This window comes from Salmo salar, chromosome 15 (genome assembly GCF_965601325.2).
Source record: "Salmo salar chromosome 15, fSalSal1, whole genome shotgun sequence".
In the NCBI taxonomy this organism is placed as follows: Eukaryota; Metazoa; Chordata; class Actinopteri; order Salmoniformes; family Salmonidae; genus Salmo; species Salmo salar.
The window spans coordinates 108775001-108799812 of record NC_138305.1 but is presented as its reverse complement, the minus strand read 5'-3'; the positions used below and the strand labels follow the sequence as shown (position 1 = coordinate 108799812).

Sequence of the window (24812 nt, the reverse complement as noted above, 5' to 3'; positions counted from 1 at the left end):
GAATGCTGTGACCTAAGTCCAGCTGGGAAACTGGATGCTGTGACCTATGTCCAGCTGGGAAACTGGATGCTGTGACCTTAGTGTCCAGCTGGGAAACTGGATGCTGTGACCTATGTCCAGCTGGGAAACTGGATGCTGTGACCTATGTCCAGCTGGGAAACTGGATGCTGTGACCTTAGTGTCCAGCTGGGAAACTGGATGCTGTGACCTATGTCCAGCTGGGAAACTGGATGCTGTGACCTATGTCCAGCTGGGAAACTGGATGCTGTGACCTATGTCCAGCTGGGAAACTGGATGCTGTGACCTATGTCCAGCTGGGAAACTGGATGCTGTGACCTAAGTCCAGCTGGGAAACTGGATGCTGTGACCTATGTCCAGCTGGGAAACTGGATGCTGTGACCTAAGTCCAGCTGGGAAACTGGATGCTGTGACCTATGTCCAGCTGGGAAACTGGATGCTGTAACCTATGTCCAGCTGGGAAAGAATGCTGTGACCTATGTCCAGCTGGGAAAGAATGCTGTGACCTATGTCCAGCTGGGAAACTGGATGCTGTGACCTATGTCCAGCTGGGAAACTCGATGCTGAGACCTATGTCCAGCTGGGAAACTGGATGCTGTGACCTATGTCCAGCTGGGAAACTGGATGACGTGACCTATGTCCAGCTGGGAAACTGGATGACGTGACCTATGTCCAGCTGGGAAACTGGATGCTGTGACCTATGTCCAGCTGGGAAACTGGATGCTGTGACCTTAGTGTCCAGCTGGGAAACTGGATGCTGTGACCTTAGTGTCCAGCTGGGAAACTGGATGCTGTGACCTATGTCCAGCTGGGAAACTGGATGCTGTGACCTATGTCCAGCTGGGAAACTGGATGCTGTGACCTTAGTGTCCAGCTGGGAAACTGGATGCTGTGACCTATGTCCAGCTGGGAAACTGGATGCTGTGACCTATGTCCAGCTGGGAAACTGGATGCTGTGACCTATGTCCAGCTGGGAAACTGGATGCTGTGACCTATGTCCAGCTGGGAAACTGGATGCTGTGACCTATGTCCAGCTGGGAAACTGGATGCTGTGACCTATGTCCAGCTGGGAAACTGGATGCTGTGACCTTAGTGTCCAGCTGGGAAACTGGATGCTGTGACCTTAGTGTCCAGCTGGGAAACTGGATGCTGTGACCTATGTCCAGCTGGGAAACTGGATGCTGTGACCTATGTCCAGCTGGGAAACTGGATGCTGTGACCTTAGTGTCCAGCTGGGAAACTGGATGCTGTGACCTATGTCCAGCTGGGAAACTGGATGCTGTGACCTATGTCCAGCTGGGAAAGAATGCTGTGACCTATGTCCAGCTGGGAAAGAATGCTGTGACCTAAGTCCAGCTGGGAAACTGGATGTTGTGACCTATGTCCAGCTGGGAAAGAATGCTGTGACCTATGTCCAGCTGGGAAACTGGATGCTGTGACCTATGTCCAGCTGGGAAACTGGATGCTGTGACCTATGTCCAGCTGGGAAACTGGATGCTGTGACCTAAGTCCAGCTGGGAAACTGGATGCTGTGACCTATGTCCAGCTGGGAAACTGGATGCTGTGACCTAAGTCCAGCTGGGAAACTGGATGCTGTGACCTATGTCCAGCTGGGAAACTGGATGCTGTAACCTATGTCCAGCTGGGAAAGAATGCTGTGACCTATGTCCAGCTGGGAAAGAATGCTGTGACCTATGTCCAGCTGGGAAACTGGATGCTGTGACCTATGTCCAGCTGGGAAACTCGATGCTGTGACCTATGTCCAGCTGGGAAACTGGATGCTGTGACCTTAGTGTCCAGCTGGGAAACTGGATGCTGTGACCTTAGTGTCCAGCTGGGAAACTGGATGCTGTGACCTTAGTGTCTAGCTGGGAAACTGGATGCTGTGACCTATGTCCAGCTGGGAAACTGGATGCTGTGACCTATGTCCAGCTGGGAAACTGGATGCTGTGACCTTAGTGTCCAGCTGGGAAACTGGATGCTGTGACCTATGTCCAGCTGGGAAACTGGATGCTGTGACCTATGTCCAGCTGGGAAAGAATGCTGTGACCTATGTCCAGCTGGGAAAGAATGCTGTGACCTAAGTCCAGCTGGGAAACTGGATGCTGTGACCTATGTCCAGCTGGGAAACTGGATGCTGTGACCTATGTCCAGCTGGGAAACTGGATGCTGTGACCTATGTCCAGCTGGGAAACTGGATGCTGTGACCTATGTCCAGCTGGGAAAGAATGCTGTGACCTAAGTCCAGCTGGGAAACTGGATGCTGTGACCTATGTCCAGCTGGGAAACTGGATGCTGTGACCTTAGTGTCCAGCTGGGAAACTGGATGCTGTGACCTATGTCCAGCTGGGAAACTGGATGCTGTGACCTATGTCCAGCTGGGAAACTGGATGCTGTGACCTTAGTGTCCAGCTGGGAAACTGGATGCTGTGACCTATGTCCAGCTGGGAAACTGGATGCTGTGACCTATGTCCAGCTGGGAAACTGGATGCTGTGACCTATGTCCAGCTGGGAAACTGGATGCTGTGACCTATGTCCAGCTGGGAAACTGGATGCTGTGACCTAAGTCCAGCTGGGAAACTGGATGCTGTGACCTATGTCCAGCTGGGAAACTGGATGCTGTGACCTAAGTCCAGCTGGGAAACTGGATGCTGTGACCTATGTCCAGCTGGGAAACTGGATGCTGTAACCTATGTCCAGCTGGGAAAGAATGCTGTGACCTATGTCCAGCTGGGAAAGAATGCTGTGACCTATGTCCAGCTGGGAAACTGGATGCTGTGACCTATGTCCAGCTGGGAAACTCGATGCTGAGACCTATGTCCAGCTGGGAAACTGGATGCTGTGACCTATGTCCAGCTGGGAAACTGGATGACGTGACCTATGTCCAGCTGGGAAACTGGATGACGTGACCTATGTCCAGCTGGGAAACTGGATGCTGTGACCTATGTCCAGCTGGGAAACTGGATGCTGTGACCTTAGTGTCCAGCTGGGAAACTGGATGCTGTGACCTTAGTGTCCAGCTGGGAAACTGGATGCTGTGACCTATGTCCAGCTGGGAAACTGGATGCTGTGACCTATGTCCAGCTGGGAAACTGGATGCTGTGACCTTAGTGTCCAGCTGGGAAACTGGATGCTGTGACCTATGTCCAGCTGGGAAACTGGATGCTGTGACCTATGTCCAGCTGGGAAACTGGATGCTGTGACCTATGTCCAGCTGGGAAACTGGATGCTGTGACCTATGTCCAGCTGGGAAACTGGATGCTGTGACCTATGTCCAGCTGGGAAAGAATGCTGTGACCTATGTCCAGCTGGGAAACTGGATGCTGTGACCTATGTCCAGCTGGGAAAGAATGCTGTGACCTAAGTCCAGCTGGGAAACTGGATGCTGTGACCTATGTCCAGCTGGGAAACTGGATGCTGTGACCTATGTCCAGCTGGGAAACTGGATGCTGTGACCTATGTCCAGCTGGGAAACTGGATGCTGTGACCTATGTCCAGCTGGGAAAGAATGCTGTGACCTAAGTCCAGCTGGGAAACTGGATGCTGTGACCTATGTCCAGCTGGGAAACTGGATGCTGTGACCTTAGTGTCCAGCTGGGAAACTGGATGCTGTGACCTATGTCCAGCTGGGAAACTGGATGCTGTGACCTATGTCCAGTGGGGAAAGAATGCTGTGACCTATGTCCAGCTGGGAAAGAATTCTGTGACCTATGTCCAGCTGGGAAACTGGATGCTGTGACCTATGTCCAGCTGGGAAACTGGATGCTGTGACCTTAGTGTCCAGCTGGGAAACTGGATGCTGTGACCTTAGTGTCCAGCTGGGAAACTGGATGCTGTGACCTATGTCCAGCTGGGAAACTGGATGCTGTGACCTATGTCCAGCTGGGAAACTGGATGCTGTGACCTATGTCCAGCTGGGAAACTGGATGCTGTGACCTATGTCCAGCTGGGAAACTGGATGCTGTGACCTTAGTGCCCAGCTGGGAAACTGGATGCTGTGACCTATTTCCAGCTGGGAAAGCAGTACAGCCCTCCAGGCTGAATCCACCACTATGTCTGGAGACCCAGCCTTGCTCCATGCTCTTTTAGTAGCTTCTGTCCTGTAAATCCCGGAATCCTTACTGTCCTTTAAGACAAGGCTTCCATTTGGCAGTTTTCTGAAGCTGGGCGCCATGTTTGTTGTGAAAATAAAAGGGGTAAGTTTATATTTAATAAGCATAAAATTATATCAATTTTAAAATCACAGTGAGCAGACTGGATTAAATGATATCCCTTTTAAATCACAGTGAGCAGACTGGATTAAATGATATCCCTTTTAAATCACAGTGAGCAGAATGGATTAAATGATATCCCTTTTAAATCACAGTGAGCAGAATGGATTAAATGATATCCCTTTTAAATCACAGTGAGCAGACTGGATTAAATGATATCCCTTTTAAATCACAGTGAGCAGACTGGATTAAATGATATCCCTTTTAAATCACAGTGAGCAGACTGGATTAAATAATATCCCTTTTAAATCACAGTGAGCAGAATGGATTAAATGATATCCCTTTTAAATCACAGTGAGCAGAATGGATTAAATGATATCCCTTTTAAATCACAGTGAGCAGACTGGATTAATAGATGGAACAACCAAACGAAGTGTATAAACTCCAACTCCCTATGTTGTCAACTCTAGTTACTTGCTGAAGCATATTGACCACAAACCCACACACAAACCCACACCAGCATCAGCAAGTGCAAAGGATATTGCTTGTGAATTTTAATTCATAATTAACATGATGATCCTAGCCTATTTGTTATCAAGACAGTGTTTTCCCTATTAACTTACCCTATAACTATGTCTAGTCCAAATTAGGTATATGAATTTTTTTTTGTTTTTTAAAAGACCACCCCTCAGAGCCTGGTTCCCTTCTAGGTTTCTTCCTAGGTTTTGGCCTTTCTAGGGAGTTTTTCCTAGCCACAGTGCTTCTACATCTGCATTGCTTGCTGTTTGGGGTTTTACGCTGGGTTTCTGTACAGCACTTTGAGATATCAGCTGAAAAAAAAAAGAGCTTTATAAATACATTTGATTACTGTCGTTACACAATCTGTAAATCTCGTTATCTGTGCTAACATGTTACTGTAGCTTTAATACACTGATTTTACCTGTTAGATATTCCGATCAATGATGATGATCAATGAAAACAGCATACAACAAAACATCGTTGCTACTTTAGAAAAGAAAGATGACTCGAGAAAATTACATGAGAGGAAATATATTTTTCCATGGACCTCTTCCAGCGTTTAAAGGTCCCGCCATAGCTCTATCCTCATTCGTCAATTCTTGGTTACAATGTAGTTGCACTGGCGTCTCGGATTGGTTAGCGAGTGCAATTCTTGGGTTGCAGACGGCGATCTGATTGGTTGTCACAACCAGACATTTCCTCGACTCACGGTTGTTAGGGGCGCGGAGCCTTCATTTCTAGACAGTTACCTGTATAATATGGATGATTCTGAAAACTTCACTTATATGCCTTGAGGTCTGGTGATAAAAACAGTTGTTCCCTGACCGGGAATCGAACCCGGGCCGCGGCGGTGAGAGCGCCGAATCCTAACCACTAGACCACCAGGGAATCTGAAGGCTAAGGTAGTTGTAATTGTTCATAACTGTTGATAACTACAGTGAACAACAATATAAACGCAACATGTAACAATTTCAAAGTTTTTGCTGAGTTACATTTCATAGAAGGAAATCAGTAAATTTAAATGAATTCATTAGGCCCTAATCTATGGATTACAGATGACTGGGCAGTGGCGTAGCCATGGGTGGGCCTGGAAGGTCATAGGCCCACCCACTTGGGAGCTAAGCCCACCCACTGGGGGAGCCAGGCCCAGCCAATCAGAATGAGTTTTCCCCCACAAAAGGGCATTATTATAGAGTGATTATAGAGTCACTTTAACTCTACGTACATGTACATATTACCTCAATTACCTAGACTAACTGGTGCCCCCGCACATTGACTCTGTACAGGTACACCCTGTATATAGCCTCACTATTGTTATTTTACTGCTGCTGTTAAATTATTTGTTACTTTTATTTTCAATTTTTTTAGTTATCTATTTTTTACTTAGCACTTATTTTTCTTAAAACTGCATTGATCCGACCCTTTTTCCCCAATTTTCTCCTAAAATAACATACCCAAATCTAACTGCCTGTAGCTCAGGACCTGAAGCAAGTATTCTTGTTACCATTTGAAAGGAAACACTTTGAAGTTTGTGGAAATGTGAAATTAATGTAGAAGACTATAACGCATTAGATCTGGTAAAAGATAATACAAAGAAAAAAAACATGAATAATTGTGTATTTATTTTGTACCGTCATCATTAAAATGCAAGAGAAAGGCCATAATATATTATTCCAGCCCAGGCGCAATATAGTGTATGTGCAAAGTTTTAGACTGATCAATGAACCATTGCATATCTGTTCAAAATGTTGTATCAAGACTGCCCAAATGTGCCTAATTGGTTTATTAATACATTTTGAAGTTCATAACTGTGCACTCTCCTCAAACAATAGCATGGTAGTCTTTCACTGTAATAGCTACTGTAAATTGGACAGTGCAGTTAGATTGACAAGAATTTAAGCTTTCTGCCCATATCAGATATGTCTATGTCCTGGGAAATGTTCATGTTACTTACAACCTCATGCTAATCACATTAGCCTACGTTAGCTCAACCGTTCCGTGGGGGGGGGGGGGGAACGATCCTGTAGATGTTATTAAGGGCTTGTAAGTAAGCATTTCACTGTAAGGCCTGTTGTATTCGGCGCATGTGACAAATAACATTTGATTTGATTATTGCAGACGGATAGTCTCAGATGATCCCGCAGGTGAAGAAATTGGATGTGGAGGTCCTGGGCTGGCGTGGTTACACGTGGTCTGCAGGTTGTGAAGCCGGTTGGACATGTTGGAGGCAGCATACCGCAGAGAAATGAACATTAAATTCTCTTGCAACAGCTCTATTGGACATTCCTGCAGTCAGTATGCCAATTCCACACTCCCTCAACTTGAGACATCTGTGGCATTGTGCTGTGTGACAAAACTGCAAATATTAGTGGCCTTTTATTGTCCCCAGCACAAGGTGCACCTGTGTAATAATCACGCTGTTTAATCAGCTTCTTGATACGCCACACCTGTCAAGTGGTTGGATTATCTTGGCAAAGGAGAAATGTTCAATTACAGGGATGTAAATACATTTGCGCTGACAATTTGAGAGAAATAAGCTTTTTGTGCATATGAAACATTTCTGGGATATTTTATTTCAGCTCATGAAACATGGGACCAACACTTTACATGTTGTGTTTATATTTCGTCCTAGAGAATGCTGTATTGATTTGGCAATATAAACATGTGTTTCCCATGCCAATAAAGCCCTTATATTGAAATGTAAAATTGTATTGTATTTGCTGTTAACTTTTTTTCCCCCAGAGGAAACAACTCAGCCGACCCACTGTGAGTTGCCTAAGGTCGAGCCCCGCCTAGTCTCTTCAGCTATTTGTCTTTGACGTCGCATCTTAGTATAAAAAGCACTCGACACCCTTTCATTCAAGGCAAGACATTTACTGCGGATATATCTGTCTTTTACCCAAAAACGTATTTTCAAATGGGCCCCGTCGACTAGCGTTTACTCTCCTACGCCTCGCCTATTGAGTTGGGTGCTGTTAAACGGCTGGGTAACAAAAAGGTGAGATTTGTTTGAAACGGCTGTTTGATGATGATGATGATGATAGAGATTAAAACGATGATAGAAAAAAAAGATGCCTGCTTGTTTTTGGACGTTTTGTAAATATGGCAACGTCACGAAGTCATCCTGATTTTTCAGCCTATATTTTTCTTTTCTTCTGTAGCTACATTTTGTTTGTTGCTACGTTTTTTAATGTTCATGTTATTGTGTGTCAATACTGCCAGGCAAGATTGTTTTTTTTATTTGAATAGGTATTTGCCATGGACGGAACAAAGGTTTAGCTAGGTAACGTTAGTCGAGCTTTGTTTTCTTCAGTTTACACAGACCAACTAATAATGTTTTGTTCAAAACTCCGTGTTCATCTTTTTCACCCAAATACCCAACAATCACAACATTGTCATTGTTAGCAAAACGGCTAACTAAACATTAGTTAGGCGCCTAGTTATCTAATATAACCTAGTTGTTATCTACAGTAACCTAGTTATTATCTACAGTAGCAAAGCTTTTGTTAACGTTATGTACCGCAGTGAATGTCTGCTGTGTTAAATGATGGGATTGATATAGGTTGAATGGCCATGAATTCCCTGGGTTAAATACCCCGACGTGAGGGATATATACATGTTCATATGGGAAATATTTTAACCTAGTATATTGTGTTCACTAGTAGTCAGACCAGATGTGTAGGCAGGCTACAACTAACATTGGAGGCAGCATTGCCATTGATGATCGCGTAAATTATTTTAATTTAACTAAGAACAAATTCTTATTTTACAATGATAGATAAGTGTGAGAAGTAACCGTTAACTATTTTAATTATTGTTACTGTTTGTATTTAGCCACCCATGTATTCTGAAGAGCTGAGTTGGAGCAATATCACTACAAAAACCTGTGCAGTAATGTCTTATGGCGCGATTTCACTATATTTTAATGTTATATTTTTAATTAGGATGTTGTAATGCACAAGTTTAATGATTGTATTCATACACTGAACTTGTAGTTATTTACTTGAAATTGACTGAGCAGAATGGAATATTCTTTCTTAATTAAACGCAATTCATATGTTCAGTTTCAATATGGTAGATATTACATTCGTATCACGTTTACAAACCATTTTAAGGTAATCAATGTTTCATATATTAACGTTTTCAGATGCATTCAGTTTTAAAATTCAGACTCAAAACCAGAGACGTCCTTACACTTTGCCTGCCAGGAAAGTTAGAGAACACAGTAAAAGTAAAGGCTTTGGCTATAAACTGTTATGACCCCATTTTTGGAAGTTTAAGACTCTGGAACATGGATGTGCTTCCTGTTCCCCTCTATTGTTCTCATAGGCCGCCTTAGAAGGGAGTGTCCCGCAAAAAAACCCACCCATAACAGTTGAATAGTCCTTTTAAGGTTATCACTCCCTATTTTAATGTTGCTCTTTTGGCTAAAGCCCGTAGGGATGAGTTCAGGAAGCTATCAAGTCTTAGTCTCCAGGAAGGTTAATCATCAAGGGTGTGGTTCAACGAACCACCATCGATACATTTCACCTCCTACACAAATCACAGTACCGCTATAACTGACTGTTTGAAACCAGGCGTACTGCACAACACTTTTTGTGGCAAGCAGGAGGGGTCTGTGCACCCCACTTAGTGAGTGGCAACAGAGGAGGGGGGTTGTGATCCATACATGTGATTACCAGACTGACTACCGTATGTAGGTAACATTCATGTAAGCTTGCGGGATCTGTCCACGAGGCTTAATTAAGACGTGTGTGTGTGTGTGACTGATGGGGTTCAAACCCAGGTCTCTTGTGTACCAGACAATGCAACTTTTCAGGGCTTCGATAAGTTATTCATCATATGAGCGTGGTCACCGACACAACTTGTTACCCCCCCCCCCCCCCCCCCCCCCCTTGACCTCCTTGAAAATACCCATCCAAGACAAAGGACCAATGAGGCTTTAGCTCAACAGGCTAAAGAAATCTGAATGCATCATCAAACTAAATATTCAGTTTAAAATCATAAAATGTAACTTCATTTTTATGAATTCAATGAGTCATTTCTACATATATAAAAAAAAAAAGCATCCTAATGCAATATTATGGTATTGAAATCGTTCCATAGTTTATGTACCAATGTGTCTGACTCAAACCTCCTTTTCTTCCAGGGTTTCTAACACATGACTCAACAAGTTCCGTAAGAATGGCAGCGATCAATGCAGGCGGTTCTCTTGTGGCAACCCATGACTACTACCGAAGTGAGTAGCTCTTGGGCCGGGTCATGTCTTTACAAACTTGGCCCTAAATCAATCAAGCTCTGTTATTTTTTTTTAAACCTTTTTTTTTTTCCTTTGTCTTCAGAAAGATTGAATCAGTTATGATAATTCACTTCAGCCTTCAACAGTAGTGTGTTCTCAAGCCCTCTCATATCCTTTGAACTAAGCACAAGCAGTTCTTGGACAGGCTATCTTGCCAACGATTACACACCAAACATGACAAAAAGTTGACAGGACCGTACAAACAGATCTGTGACTCACGCTAGTCATCTCTCTTGGCTGTACCTTGTGTCAGTGTTTCCCAAACTCGGTTGGCAAAGAGCTTGTGAGGGTGTTTGTATTTTATAGCGTCGTCCTCTCCTAACCTTCACGTTTGTTTTTCCAGGGCGCATCGGCTCCACTTCCAGCAGCAGCTCCTGTGGCAGTTCAGAGTACAGTGGGGAGGTCATTCCACACCATCCAGGTACACAAAGCATATGGGTGGGGGGGGGGGACCATGTTCAGGGGAGGTGCTATTTGAGTGTCTTGACTGGCTCCGTCTCTATCTGGTATGGCAACTGCTTGGCATCAGACCTCAAGGCGCTACAGATGGTAGTGCGTACGATCCCAGTAAATCATTGGGGCCGAGCTCCCTGCCATTCATGACCTTTATACCAGGCGCTGTCAGAGGAAGGCCCTGCACTACACAGCGGCTTCAAATAACCAACTCATCAAGCTTTTTATTTTTAATCAGCTATAGTGCTGGGGGGGGGGGGGGGGGGGGGGGGGGACTGACCTTGGAACCCTGAACCAGTGAACAGATTGCTGATTTGCTTTAAGATCAGGTGCAAATGTCAAATTTCAGGGCATGAGTTTTGCCATAAGAAATATGCTGCACCCCAAAAAAAAATTGTTTGATCAAGAATATATGGATATTGGACACTGGATATTATAGGTGAATGCACCAATTTGTAAGTCGCTCTGGATAAGAGCGTCTGCTAAATGACTAAAATGTAAATGTAAATATACAGTTTCTTTTGCAAGCTCACCAGCAATGGGGCAACAGTTTACAAGCATAGGCCTACTGGTCTTTTGGTATGTTACAATTGCTTGACATTTATAATTTACTTATGAAGCTTGCGTTTAGGAATTTGTTCAAATAAATGATTACAGTGTTGAGGACGCAACCTAAACTTCTACACCTGTGTTGCTTGCTGTTTTAGGATGGGTTTTCTGTACAGCACTTTGTGACATCAGCTGATGTAAGAAGGGCGTTATAAATAAATTTGATAAACGCATCTCAACTCCCGACGGCGACGAGCACATTGTTCTCTTGTTTAAATGTTTGCTGTTGATTTAAATGTGTTTGTGGGAACTCGTACAATAATTGCTAGCGTTATCATCTTCCCTACACTGTTTACTGCAACCGCTTAGGCATTTCTGTTTCGTAAGATGTTAACTCAGCCTACTATTTTCTTACCCTCTGAATGGGCGCAATGAATATTGTGCACATGAACGTTCACAAGACTCATGAGGTAGAACAGTCCCCATTGACCTGTAATGGTGTCTTGTGTGCAGTTGGCTATGTGACTATATCCTATGATTATGAAGTCAAATGCACATTTTCATGGGGTGACGGGCTGGAGAAATCACAGCGCAAAGTAGTTACACAGCCAACTGTGTGTGTGTGTGTGGGGGGGGGGGGGGGGGGGTAAATGGAGTTGAACAATGATTGATTGTTATCTTACAACCTCAAACTGCAACAGTTCATGATTTGTCACCTACAGTGGCGCCTAGCCCTTAAGCCTGGTGATGCGCGGTGACATAAGGTCGCCTTGCTGTGAGTGGACTCGGACGACGCGTCGGCTCAGTCTAGGGTGACCACATGTCCCGGGTTGTGCGGGACAGTCCTACATTCTAACACCACTGAAGCTACTGGTGATGTTTGACCTTAGGCCTATGTTTAACAATCATATTTCTCAAATCCTTTCGGGCTAAACTTGGAGGAGAGTTGGGCCTAACTACTTACAGAATGTGTGCTTCTGATGAAGAGCTACAAATATTAGGCTGGACGGTAATTTTGTTAAACTTGTGAGGCTCTCGTTGCTCATAAGAAGTGACGTTAGGTTTGATACTGGAGCTAAGAAGTTTACTTCGACTCGGTGGTCTGATGCCTGTTTCACTTTATCAGAAGCACATGACCAATGCTGTCTGACGCTATTTTTTTATTTCTCTTTAAACAGCCACCTGTTTGGTAGAAGACAGAAGCTCTGCACTCGCTATGGGATGTGGGACGTCATCTATAATTTAGCTGCTCTAAATTATTTTGACCAGCAGGTGTCACTAGTGTACACTGATCAAAGCCTCGAGCGATAAACCTATTTTCGACAATTGGATGGAAAACCTTATTTTTTTTATCCCTTTTTTGGTATCTCTAACTGTCTTACATTCCCTGAGACCAAACAAATGTATCCTCGGCCAAATATTCCGGCTTTTATAACGGCCACATGTGGTCTCTCGTTTCGGCATCAATTAGTGCTGCCGTTGGGTTCCGCGGAGCATCGCTTGACAGCTTTTCAATGGTGCTTGTTTAGTAATGTTGGATCAAAGCTGAATCTGTCTTGGAATTTTTTTACCTTTATTTAACTAATGATTGAGTAGTCTATCATTTAAAGACTGGTTCGCTGAATAGTCCCAAACATGATCAAAACTCAACAGTGTACACCACTAGGCAGAATGCTGTGAATGGACACAAAATACAGGAAGGCTATATAGTTTAACAATCTGCTCACAAAAAAAAACATTAATTCAAGAACTAAATGCATATTCCCATGAAACAGAAATCAAATGATTGTCATGCAGACAGTTTGGACATTTCACTGGTAAAATGTGAAGAATTATCATTGACGATGCCATGGCTTATTTTTGAAATTGGTTATGAATAACTTGGTGTTTGAGGGTATTAAAATTTGAAAGTGTTCTTGGGTGAGACAATGTGTGGGCATCGGCACATTGACATTTGAAGGATAAATTCTATAATGATATTTGATGGGGGCACTTTTTTTTAAAAATGTTATTATTAATCATGTAGGCTACATTGTCAGCCGGGTGCCTGGATGGTGTGGAGTTATTTTTCTACTCCATGTGTAACTCTGTGTCGAACTGCTTTGCTTTATCTTGGCCAGGTCGCAATTGTAAATGAGAACTTGTTCTCAACTTGCCTACCTGGTTAAATAAAATAACTTGTCCCACAAAATCATCCTGTTGTCACACATTTGGATATTTTTTAAATGTGGTCACCCTAGCTCAGTCAGTAGACTTGTAATCTATTAACCAACATGGTGAACTGCAATTGGTTTTGATGTGACATGACCTGTTGAAACCTGGGAACAATTTACTCCATCACTCCAGAATTCTTGTTCTGTGCAGTAAACTGTCATATAGATATATATATTTAAATTGAGGCCTTTTTGTAGTGTTTGACCTTGTCCTAATCTGTTCCTAGGTCTGCCAAAACAAGACTCGGGCCACTGGTGGTCCAGCTTGTTCTTTGGGAAGCAGAACCAGCCAGGAATGACCACTCTGACTGAGGAGGCCCAGCAGAAGTAAGTAGACTGGGGGAGAAATGTGGTGTATGAACTGGCTATCATAGTGGGAGAGAACAGGCTGCCCAACTTCACTCTAAATGCAGTAAGGATACGATCTGTCACCTCATTTGACAATCCCAAAGAATCAGCTCTTTATAAAGTGTTGCAAAACTTTTTCGACGGTCGTACAGGGTGAACTCTCTGTAGCTGGCATGTCCAAACCCTTATTAGAGCGTTGTCTTGCTTCCTGAATACTACCTCCCTACAACAGACATGCCTTTCTGGCACAGAGTAAGAAGTAATCATGGCATTTCTTTTTGTAACACTAAGCAAGTTGCACCCTGTTGACTACAACCCTGTTTTTTTTTTTTCTCTCAACCTCTCCCTCTTTTCCAGGACGGTGGCCATGACTTTGACCAACGGCCAGGTGACCTGCATTGCCAGGGAGATGGTGCTGAAGAGGCAGGTTAGCGACGCCGCGATGTCCGAGCTGGCGAGTCCAACCCCCTCCTGAGGCAAGAAGGGAACAACGCTAGGAGACGGAGTCTGCTTCCCACGTCCCCTAAACCCTTTGATTTTCTTCCATCCTCCACACTACATAGAAAGTATGAAGCAATGTATATCAGGCATACAATGTAGTATGCTAGTGTAGGTATTGGAACAGACCCCCTTCCCTTTAACCCTAAACTATGAATGCATCCTAGTCCCTATTTAGTGCACTACTTTTGACCAAGACCCATTGGGTTATGGTCAAAAGTAGTTCATTATATCGGGTGCTGTTTAGGATGTAGAAATGTTCCCAACATCCACGTTAGCAAACTACATAGAATGAATGTCTGTCACTTTGCTTCACGCTAAGCATTATGGGTATTGGAACAATTATTTGTTTGTCTTAGTAGGACAGGCTGCCAATGAATTATTATAATTTTTTTTTTTGTATCCTGTTTTTTATATCTATAAATAAAATGAGAACAAACTATTTTATTTTTTTGAATTTTGTACTTGGTGCACACATACAACTTGTGTTATCTTGTCCATTTGGTCACCCTGTGACTTCCAGATGCCAAGCAGCCTGACTGGAATCTTTCAATGGAATTTATCGCTTTGAAATGACTGGAAACAGTCTCTGTATGACAAGCACAGTGTCAACTTTAACTTGGCACTCAATGGCCTACTCTATCCTACTGAAATACTGAACAGGCTGTCACTATGCATGCGGTCTGCTACCTTTTCTATGACAGTTGTGGATCTGAAATACTAAAAACAGACATTCAAAGTACAGAGTACACACACAAAATGGTGACTCGCAGTCCATTCCTGCCGTGCTGTGGCGTTTTTGGACGTCACCTTAAGTAACCTGACGTCCTAAGACCGTACAGCCAATTGCTATGTGAGACTTCACCACTATGAGAACTGTACCTTTTTAGGTGAGGTGACTGCATAGAGCCAGCACAACAGATTTCTAACGGGCAGTTGTATTTATTTTGAGTAAGCAAAAATGCATGACTCATCAACCTGAGGGTTGGTCTCTTTTTCAGTGTTTGAGGGGTACAAAATCCACTTATCATTGAAGTCTCACTGGATTGATTGCTTTTATTATACTCGTGTGACTTTCATACTCTTTCTTGTGCCTCCCCCACCCAGTTAATGGTACTCCTGCGGAAATGTTACAAAATGACCTGTCAAACAATGATAATGGCTGAAATGGGGATACATTGTCTTTCCGTTGCATCTATAAAAACACAGAAACGTCGTTGAATTAAATGCACCATTTCTACTCTTGCATCACAAGGAGAACTTTACTTCGATTTTTTTATTTCTTTATCTTGGAGGGGTGAACCCCCCCCCCCCCTCCAAATAAAAATTCTATATTTTTTAATGCATGCCAGCAAAGCCACTAAACAATACATTAATTGCACTATAACGGTTCCCACAAACTGTTACGGCTTACATAAAGCTGTCCCAGTACCACGGCTTATCTTTCAGCTTCGTGGAGTGAAACCTCACCTGGCGATCAGCGGAGCCTTGTCTGGCAGCAAAACAGTTTATTCAGCCTCGTTTACTGCCTTATTAAAAAAAAAGTTTTAAAAAAGCTGATATGTCAGACTTGCTTAAACAAATGTGGTTTCTACTAACAATTTAAGATGTACATACTATGGCATAAGGGCACAATAAGAGGAAATCCGTCATTTTTATTAAGACAATGAGCGAGCTAAAATGCACGTAGTCATAACTATTTGTTCAGCCCTTTTGAAATGTACAGTGACAGAATTCAGAACATGGGCCGTTCTTAGTGTTTTCCCTGTACACCAAGTCAGAACCGTAAGATAAATTAAGGGGGAATATAAGGAAACCAATGAAAGCTCTTAGAATATTCAATGATTGCATTTCTCTAAAACAGGCTACATGTGCATTCCCAGTGGGTCAGAAGTTTACATACACTCAATTAGTATTTGGTAGCATTGCCTTAAAATTGTTTAACTTGGGGCAAACGTTACGGGTAGCCTTCCTACAATAAGTTGGGTGAATTTTGGCCCATTCCTCCTGACAGAGCTGGTGTAACTGAGTCAGGTTTGTAGGCCTCCTTGCTCGCACACGCTTTTTCAGTTCTGCCCAGAGATTTTCTATAGGATTGAGGTCAGGGCTTTGTGATATCCACTCCAATACCTTGAGTTTGTTGTCCTTAGGCCATTTTGCCACAACTTTGGAAGGTTGCTTGGGGTCATTGTCCCTTTGGAAGACATTGCTTCAATATATCCACATAATTTTCCTCCTCATGATGCCATCTATTTTGTGAAGTGCACCAGTCCCTCCTGCAGCAAAGCACCCCCACAACATGATGCTGCCACCCCCATGCTTCACGGTTGGGATGGTGTTCTTCGGCTTGCAAGCCTCCCCCTTTTTCCTCCAAACATAACGATGGTCATTATGGCCAAACAGTTCTATTTTTGTTTCATCAGACCAGAGGACATTTCTCCAAAAAGTATGATCTTTGTCCCAATGTGCAGTTGCAAACCGTAGTCTGTTTTTTTTATGGTGATTTTTGAGCAGTGGCTTCTTCCTTGCTGAGTGACCTTTCAGGTTCTGTGGATATAGGACTAATTTTTCTGTGGATATAGATACTTTTGACCCTGTTTCCTCCAGCATCTTCACAAGGTCCTTTGCTGTTGTTCTGGGATTGATTTGCACTTTTCGCACCAAAGTACATTCATCTCTAGGAGACAGAATACGTCTCCTTCCTGGTATGCCGGCTGCGTGGTCCCATGGTGTTTATACTTGCATACTATTGTTTGTACAGATGAACGTGGTGCCTTCAGGCATTTGGAAATTGCTCCCAAGAATGAACCAGGCTTGTGGTTGAGTTCTTGGCTGATTTATTTTGATTTTCCCACGATGTCAAGCAAAGAGGCACTGAGTTTGAAGGTAGGCCTTGAAATACATCCATAAAAGCTTCTGATTGGCAATTACATAATTTTCTGGAATTTTCCAAGCTGTTTAAAGGCACAGTCAACTTAGTGTATGTAAACTTCTGACCCACTGGAATTGTGATGCAGTGAATTATAAGTGAAATAATCTGTCTGTAAACAATTGTTGGAAAAATGACTTGTGTCATGCACAAAGTAGATGTCTTAACTGACTTGCCAAAACTATAGTTTGTTAACAAGACATTTGTGGAAGAAAAACTGGAAACTCAGGAAAACAAACAAAACTCAGGAAAAAAGAAATGGAGTGAATCATAATCTTAAAGTCAGAAAGTTTCCGAGTTGGATGACCGTTAAAAACACATTTTCCCAGTCGGGAACTCTTTTTAAAACATTTTCTTTCCAGAGTTCCCAGTTGTCTTGAACTCACTGAAGTCTGAGATTTCCGAGTTTCCAGTTGTTTTGAATGGGCCATTGTGTTGCATGTGAATGTTTATCCTTTTTAAGCTTGGAAAAGAGACCCTTAAACCCAGACTTGGACCACACACCCTCTCCACTGATTAGCCGGCTAGTGATTGCTTAGCAACGCTTGCAGTTAGCCACTGATTCCTTCCAAACCACTCATTGTTGAATTTCCTATTTCCAACTTGTGTAATGTTTATGTCCAATAGCCGACGAGCACCGATACGTTTTAGCTGTAATTTCTCACCTTGAGAAGGATTTGCCAGTAGATTGTTGACTTGATGCATGATGATGACCGCTTGCTAGCTAAGATTTTGAAAGTATGTTGACATGATCAGTCCAATCAAAGCAACGGTACATATAACGTGATTTGATGTAATTATATCTGTGGCCAATGATCTTGAGCCTTCTTGGATGGGCACTTCTAATGTAAATCTATGGCAGAACCCAAGGGGCTTGAATTTTCGAGCTCTCCCTGTAGATTTTGCGGTGACCTAGTATCCCAATGAGTGACAACACTGAGCCAATCACGGCGCAATTAGAGAACGTTACCAACCCCTACGCCCTGTATTTCCCGCTGGCTGCTCCACCACCACAGAAATCACTGAGCTAGGATGAAACACCTGCATTTTGGAGCTGCCTTACTCAAGAAAAAAAAATGTTTTGCATGTGGCTTTATTAACTCAATGATTTTTTTATTGTTTGCAAACTGATAAAAATAACATGCAAAACAGGGGGGGCTAAGCAGGTAGGGCTCAAAACAGCCCTGAATGACAGGTCACCGCTGAAAGTACTGTATGTATAGAGGTATATTCTAGAACGAAGTCTGTTGGTTATAGATCAGTGTATTCTAGAGCCTGTTGTTTATAGATCAGTGTATTCTAGAGCCTGTTGGTTATAGATCAGTGTGTTCTAGAACCTGTTGGTTATAGATCAGTGTATTCTAGAACCTGTTGGTTATAGATCAGTGTATTCTAGAGCCTGTTGTTTATAGATCAGTGTATTCTAGAGCCTGTTGGTTATAGATCAGTGTATTCTAGAGCCTGTTGTTTATAGATCAGTGTATTCTAGAGCCTGTTGGTTATAGATCAGTGTATTCTAGAGCCTGTTGGTTATAGATCAGTGTATTCTAGAGCCTGTTGGTTATAGATCAGTGTATTCTAGAGCCTGTTGGTTATAGATCAGTGTATTCTAGAGCCTGTTGGTTATAGATCAGTGTATTCTAGAGCCTGTTGGTTATAGATCAGTGTATTCTAGAGCCTGTTGGTTATAGATCAGTGTATTCTAGAGCCTGTTGTTTATAGATCAGTGTATTCTAGAGCCTGTTGGTTATAGATCAGTGTATTCTAGAGCCTGTTGGTTATAGATCAGTGTATTCTAGAGCCTGTTGGTTATAGATCAGTGTATTCTAGAACCTGTTGGTTATAGATCAGTGTATTCTAGAGCCTGTTGGTTATAGATCAGTGTATTCTAGAACCTGTTGGTTATAGATCAGTCTATTCTAGAACCTGTTGGTTATAGATCAGTGTATTCTAGACCCTGTTGGTTATAGATCAGTGTATTCTAGAGCCTGTTGGTTATAGATCAGTGTGTTCTAGAGCCTGTTGGTTATAGATCAGTGTGTTCTAGAGCCTGTTGGTTATAGATCAGTGTATTCTAGAGCCTGTTGGTTATAGATCAGTGTATTCTAGAGCCTGTTGGTTATAGATCAGTGTATTCTAGAACCTGTTGGTTATAGATCAGTGTATTCTAGAGCCTGTTGGTTATAGATCAGTGTATTCTAGAGCCTGTTGGTTATATATCAGTGTGTTCTAGAGCCTGTTGGTTATAGATCAGTGTGTTCTAGAGCCAAGCCTGTTGGTTATAGATCAGTGTATTCTAGAGCCTGTTGTTTATAGATCAGTGTATTCTAGAGCCTGTTGGTTATAGATCAGTGTATTCTAGAGCCTGTTGGTTATAGATCAGTGTATTCTAGAGCCTGTTGGTTATAGATCAGTGTATTCTAGAGCCTGTTGGTTATAGATCAGTGTATTCTAGAGCCTGTTGGTTATAGATCAGTGTATTCTAGAGCCTGTTGGTTATAGATCAGTGTATTCTAGAGCCTGTTGGTTATAGATCAGTGTATTCTAGAGCCTGTTGTTTATAGATCAGTGTATTCTAGAGCCTGTTGGTTATAGATCAGTGTATTCTAGAGCCTGTTGGTTATAGATCAGTGTATTCTAGAGCCTGTTGGTTATAGATCAGTGTATTCTAGAACCTGTTGGTTATAGATCAGTGTATTCTAGAGCCTGTTGGTTATAGATCAGTGTATTCTAGAACCTGTTGGTTATAGATCAGTCTATTCTAGAACCTGTTGGTTATAGATCAGTGTATTCTAGACCCTGTTGGTTATAGATCAGTGTATTCTAGAGCCTGTTGGTTATAGATCAGTGTGTTCTAGAGCCTGTTGGTTATAGATCAGTGTGTTCTAGAGCCTGTTGGTTATAGATCAGTGTATTCTAGAGCCTGTTGGTTATAGATCAGTGTATTCTAGAGCCTGTTGGTTATAGATCAGTGTATTCTAGAACCTGTTGGTTATAGATCAGTGTATTCTAGAGCCTGTTGGTTATAGATCAGTGTATTCTAGAGCCTGTTGGTTATATATCAGTGTGTTCTAGAGCCTGTTGGTTATAGATCAGTGTGTTCTAGAGCCAAGCCTGTTGGTTATAGATCAGTGTATTCTAGAGCCTGTTGTTTATAGATCAGTGTATTCTAGAGCCTGTTGGTTATAGATCAGTGTATTCTAGAGCCTGTTGGTAATAGATCAGTGTATTCTAGAGCCTGTTGGTTATAGATCAGTGTATTCTAGAGCCTGTTGTTTATAGATCAGTGTATTCTAGAGCCTGTTGGTTATAGATCAGTGTATTCTAGAGCCTGTTGGTTATAGATCAGTGTGTTCTAGAACCTGTTGGTTATAGATCCGTGCATTCTAGAGCCTGTTGTTTATAGATCAGTGTATTCTAGAGCCTGTTGGTTATAGATCAGTGTATTCTAGAGCCTGTTGGTTATAGATCAGTGTATTCTAGAGCCTGTTGTTTATAGATCAGTGTATTCTAGAGCCTGTTGGTTATAGATCAGTGTATTCTAGAGCCTGTTGGTTATAGATCAGTGTATTCTAGAACCTGTTGGTTATAGATCAGTGTATTCGAGAGCCTGTTGGTTATAGATCAGTGTATTCTAGAACCTGTTGGTTATAGATCATTGTATTCTAGAGCCTGTTGGGCATAGATCAGTGTGTTCTAGAGCCTGTTGGGCATAGATCAGTGTATTCTAGAGCCTGTTGGTTATAGATCAGTGTATTCTAGAGCCTGTTGGTTATAGATCAGTGTATTCTAGAACCTGTTGGTTATAGATCAGTGTATTCTAGAGCCTGTTGGTTATAGATCAGTGTATTCTAGAGCCTGTTGGTTATAGATCAGTGTATTCTAGAACCTGTTGGTTATAGATCAGTGTGTTCTAGAGCCAAGTCTCTACTGCCTGTCTCTTTAGCTCTGCACCCAGCAACAGGTTTCTGCTGCCTGTCTCTCTAACTCTGCACCCAGCAACAGGTATCTGTTAAGATTAAGAGGGGTTTGAGGATCTGCATTGTAGAAGGAGATCATATTCAACTACCATGCTGCACCGAAAGCAAATACCACCAACCTTTGGGTGTGTTGCAAGAAACAAATCTGAATCATCTCAACAGATTTCTGCTGTAGGCAATTGGTGAATCGGATCTGCGATCAGATCTTATTTGAGTCACGTCAATAGGTTATTGCTATATAGAAGGGTTGGACGATCTGATCTGTTATTAAACTCGTGTGTGAAAATTTTTTCCCATATTGTTGCTTAGCAACCAGCCAGTATCTGGAGAAAATGGTTCCTCCAGTTGGGCTGCGGAGAGGACAGGCTGTGACCAAGTGGAGAGGAGGACAGGCTGTGACCAAGTGGAGAGGAGGACAGGCTGTGACCAAGTGGAGAGGAGGACAGGCTGTGACCAAGTGGAGAGGAGGACAGGCTGTGACCCAGTTATGAAAAGAAGCGAGGAGGAAATTAAAAAGGAAAGAGGGGTGGAGGGAAGGGAGGAGAGAGGTGAAGGGAGGAGAGGGTTGGAAAGTGGAGGAGAGGGAGGGAGGGAGGGAGGGAGGGAGGGAGGGAGGGAGGGAGGGGTGGGGGGAAGAGAGGGAGTGAGGGAGGGAGAGGGTTGGAGAGGAGGAGAGGGAGGGAGGGAGGGAGGGAGGGAGGGAGGGAGGGAGGGAGGGAGGGAGGGAGGGGTGGGGGGAAGAGAGGGAGTGAGGGAGGGAGAGGGTTGGAGAGGAGGAGAGGGAGGGAGGGAGGGAGGGAGGGAGAGGGGTGGGGGGAAGAGAGGGAGTGAGGGAGTGAGGGAGTGAGGGAGGGAGAGGGGTTCCTGCAGGAGGCCTTTTGCCTTTTTCTAGGCCATCATTGTAAATAAGAATTTGTTCTTAACTGGCTTGCCTAGTTAAATAAAGGTAAAATAAATACAAAAAAAAGAGTGGAGGAGGCGAAGGGGGTTTAACTAGGCTGTGTGTGATGGTATTGAATAATATTGTCTGTTTTAGAGAGCGCTCACAGAAATGTCTTTTTTTCTGGCCCTTCCTGCTGCCTCCAAAAACAGGAGTCAGAGTAGAGACCAGAGCAATATAGAAAACATGTTCAACACTAACTGGCTTGATCAAATCCATATTTTCTGTGCTGAGAGGACAGAACAGAGAGGAAGATGTCTTCTCCCTCATCTTCCTCTGTGTGTTTCAACCTGCTGATTGGTGACGGTGTGTCTCTACTTGACAGCTCTGTTGGCCGGGCTGAGACGCTTGACGGTGGCCGTACGGGGTGTGGAGGTCCCCAAAACCACGCTGACCCGCCATCCTCTCGATATCCCCCCTGCTCCTGGGAATCCTGAAGAGGATATATGAAGGGGTGGGGAGGAAGGTTAAAGAAGGTTGCATTATATAGTTACACCTGCAGGCTCTAAAGTAAAGTGTTACCATAGGTTGCATTACATTTTGAGTGATGTCAGTGCTTGAAGTGGAACGTTAATCAGGGATAGGTGCCCAGTCAACGGGACAGTCGTAAATCATGTAGCGCGGTGTGTCACGATCGCAGATTTTAGAGAAACAACAAATGTCGGTATATATAAGTGTCTTATATCGGCTGAAAGCTTAAATTCTTGTTAATCTAACTGCACTGTCCAATTTACAGTAGCTATTACTGCGTCAAAATGCCATGCTATTGTTTGAGGAGAGTGCACAACAACAAAACACTTTTTTCCCCAACGTGACAGGTTTGATACATTCACCTCTGAAGGTGAAATGTGTACTTACATTCTGAAATCTTGCTCTGATTTATCATCCAAAGGGTCCCAGAGATAACATGAAGTGTGGTTTTGTTATAGAAAATCCTTTTTCATATCCTAAAAAGGTCCATATAGCATGCACGATCAATTTTGTATTTCCACTTGTTCAATTTGCAAAGAAAGAAATCTGTGAAAATCTAACCCTCAGCGTTGTTTCAACCAGTCACATCACGTTCGCATTTATTCCTCAGAGATCCTAGAACGTAACCAGACTTCACTATATCATTAGCGGTGTAGTATATCCTATAGGACACCATATTTGGTCAGAGAGCGACGCCTTCATGGCACGTCGATGACACGGGCGGTCTTCACTTGATTGACTGTAACTTTGTCAAATAAGCACCAATCGGGGTCAGATAAAGCTAGCTAGATAGCTGGGCTTTACGGGAGTATGCGGAAACCCCGTATCTGTCGCACAATTTTGCTGCTAACCTTGTGAGCAACAAGCCTTTTTTTGGATAAAAATGGCAAGAATATGGCAGAGCGCGTTGCGAACATCTGTGAGTTATGAAGTTATGAAACTGGGTGTTTTGCAAATGTTGAACTTACAATACAGCTACTAATACTGGAAAAGTATACAGATTGTTTTTTTCTTTGTATTTTCTTCGACCAGATCTATTGTGTTATATTCTCCTACATTCAATTCACATTTCCACAAATTTCAAAATGTTTCCTTTCAAATGGTACCATGAAAATGCATATCCTTGCTTCAGGGCCTGAGCTACAGTTCGATTTGGGTGTCATTTTAGGCAAAAATGGAAAAAAATGTGTCTATCCCTAAGAATTAAAATATCCAATTACTAATTTAATGTTACGGTACAGTTACTAATTGTAATGTTACAGTACTGTTACTAATTGTAATGTTACAGTACTGGGGTTCATATTTTAGAGCAAATATTCTACAAGACGGTGCCGGTACTCAAGAAGCAGAACCTTTGAGGTGCCAGTACTCTGTACAGGACAGTACCAGTCCAACTGAACCACTGGTTGTGTTCATTTCATTGGTTCAAGTCATACATTTTTTTTTATCAAATCAACCCAACATCATCACAATTTAAAGGATAAGTACGGAGAGTAGGATGATCCAGTCACCTGGCTGTGTAGACGTCGACACCCACACAGTTACATGTCTTTGTTTGGGTGCTAGCGTCGACCAATCAGAGAGGCTGTAGACTGTAGTAGGTGTTTTACTGTCTGCAGGGCTTCTTGTGTCTATGGAGGAGAGGAGAGTGAAATAAAACAGGTAATTTAACACATTTTTGGGTGCCAATGCTAAGTCTATCTGCACGTGAGGGACTGTCACTAAACCGGCCTTGTTCTCATTTAGACGGACGTGTCTGATTGAAATCTGTAGTGAATCCTTTCAGGCTGGCGTGATTGGCTCATAGCACAGATTCCAGCCTCATACACACCAATATGTTTCTGTGCTTCTATGAAGGCAAAACCCGTGACAGATTTTTATTTCTGTACAAAGCCTGTTATAGATTTTATTCCATACGTCCTGTAAATTAGTGTTTCATGGTTCATTACTTCAGTTTACAGCAGAAATGTTGTTGTTTGGCGTTCATATGTACTGTAGACCGAGGCTTGATGGATGGGATTAGGATGTACTGTAGACCGTGACTGGATGGATGGGATTAGGATGTACTGTAGTCCGAGGCTGGATGGATGGGATTAGGATGTACTGTAGACCGTGACTGGATGGATGGGATTAGGATGTACTGTAGACCGAGGCTGGATGGATGGATGGGATTAGGATGTAATGTAGACCGAGGCTGGATGGATGGGGTTAGGATGTACTGTAGAACGAGGCTGGATGGATGGATGGGATTAGGATGTACTGTAGACCGAGGCTGGATGGATGGATGGATGGGATTAGGATGTACTGTAGACCGAGGCTGGATGGATGGGGTTAGGATGTACTGTAGACCGAGGCTGGATGGATGGGATTAGGATGTACTGTAG

At 43.1% G+C, this 24812-nt stretch overlaps 1 protein-coding gene, 1 long non-coding RNA gene and 1 other non-coding gene across 3 annotated transcripts in view; 1 reads left to right on the top strand and 2 right to left on the bottom strand.

The window, feature by feature from the left end:
* Nucleotides 1-5564: 5564 nt before the first annotated feature.
* On the bottom strand, nt 5565-5636 carry trnae-cuc (transfer RNA glutamic acid (anticodon CUC)). Its single transcript has one exon. It is a non-coding gene; the product is annotated as a tRNA-Glu (tRNA).
* A 1884-nt stretch (nt 5637-7520) lies between these two features.
* On the top strand, nt 7521-14550 carry LOC106572900 (pancreatic progenitor cell differentiation and proliferation factor B). Its single transcript, XM_014147485.3, has 5 exons — nt 7521-7746; nt 9898-9987; nt 10391-10468; nt 13490-13589; nt 13968-14550. The coding sequence occupies exons 2-5, from the start codon at nt 9933-9935 to the stop codon at nt 14083-14085; spliced, it is 351 nt and encodes a 116-aa protein (XP_014002960.2). The 5' UTR covers nt 7521-7746; nt 9898-9932; the 3' UTR covers nt 14086-14550.
* A 7269-nt stretch (nt 14551-21819) lies between these two features.
* Nucleotides 21820-24812, bottom strand: part of LOC123727376 (uncharacterized) — a 15572-nt gene continuing 12579 nt past the window's right edge. Inside the window, exons 4-5 of the long non-coding RNA XR_006759371.2 lie at nt 23940-24059; nt 21820-22390 (exon numbers count right to left, since the gene is read on the bottom strand). This is a non-coding gene — a long non-coding RNA (uncharacterized LOC123727376). The remainder of the gene's footprint in view (nt 22391-23939; nt 24060-24812) is intronic.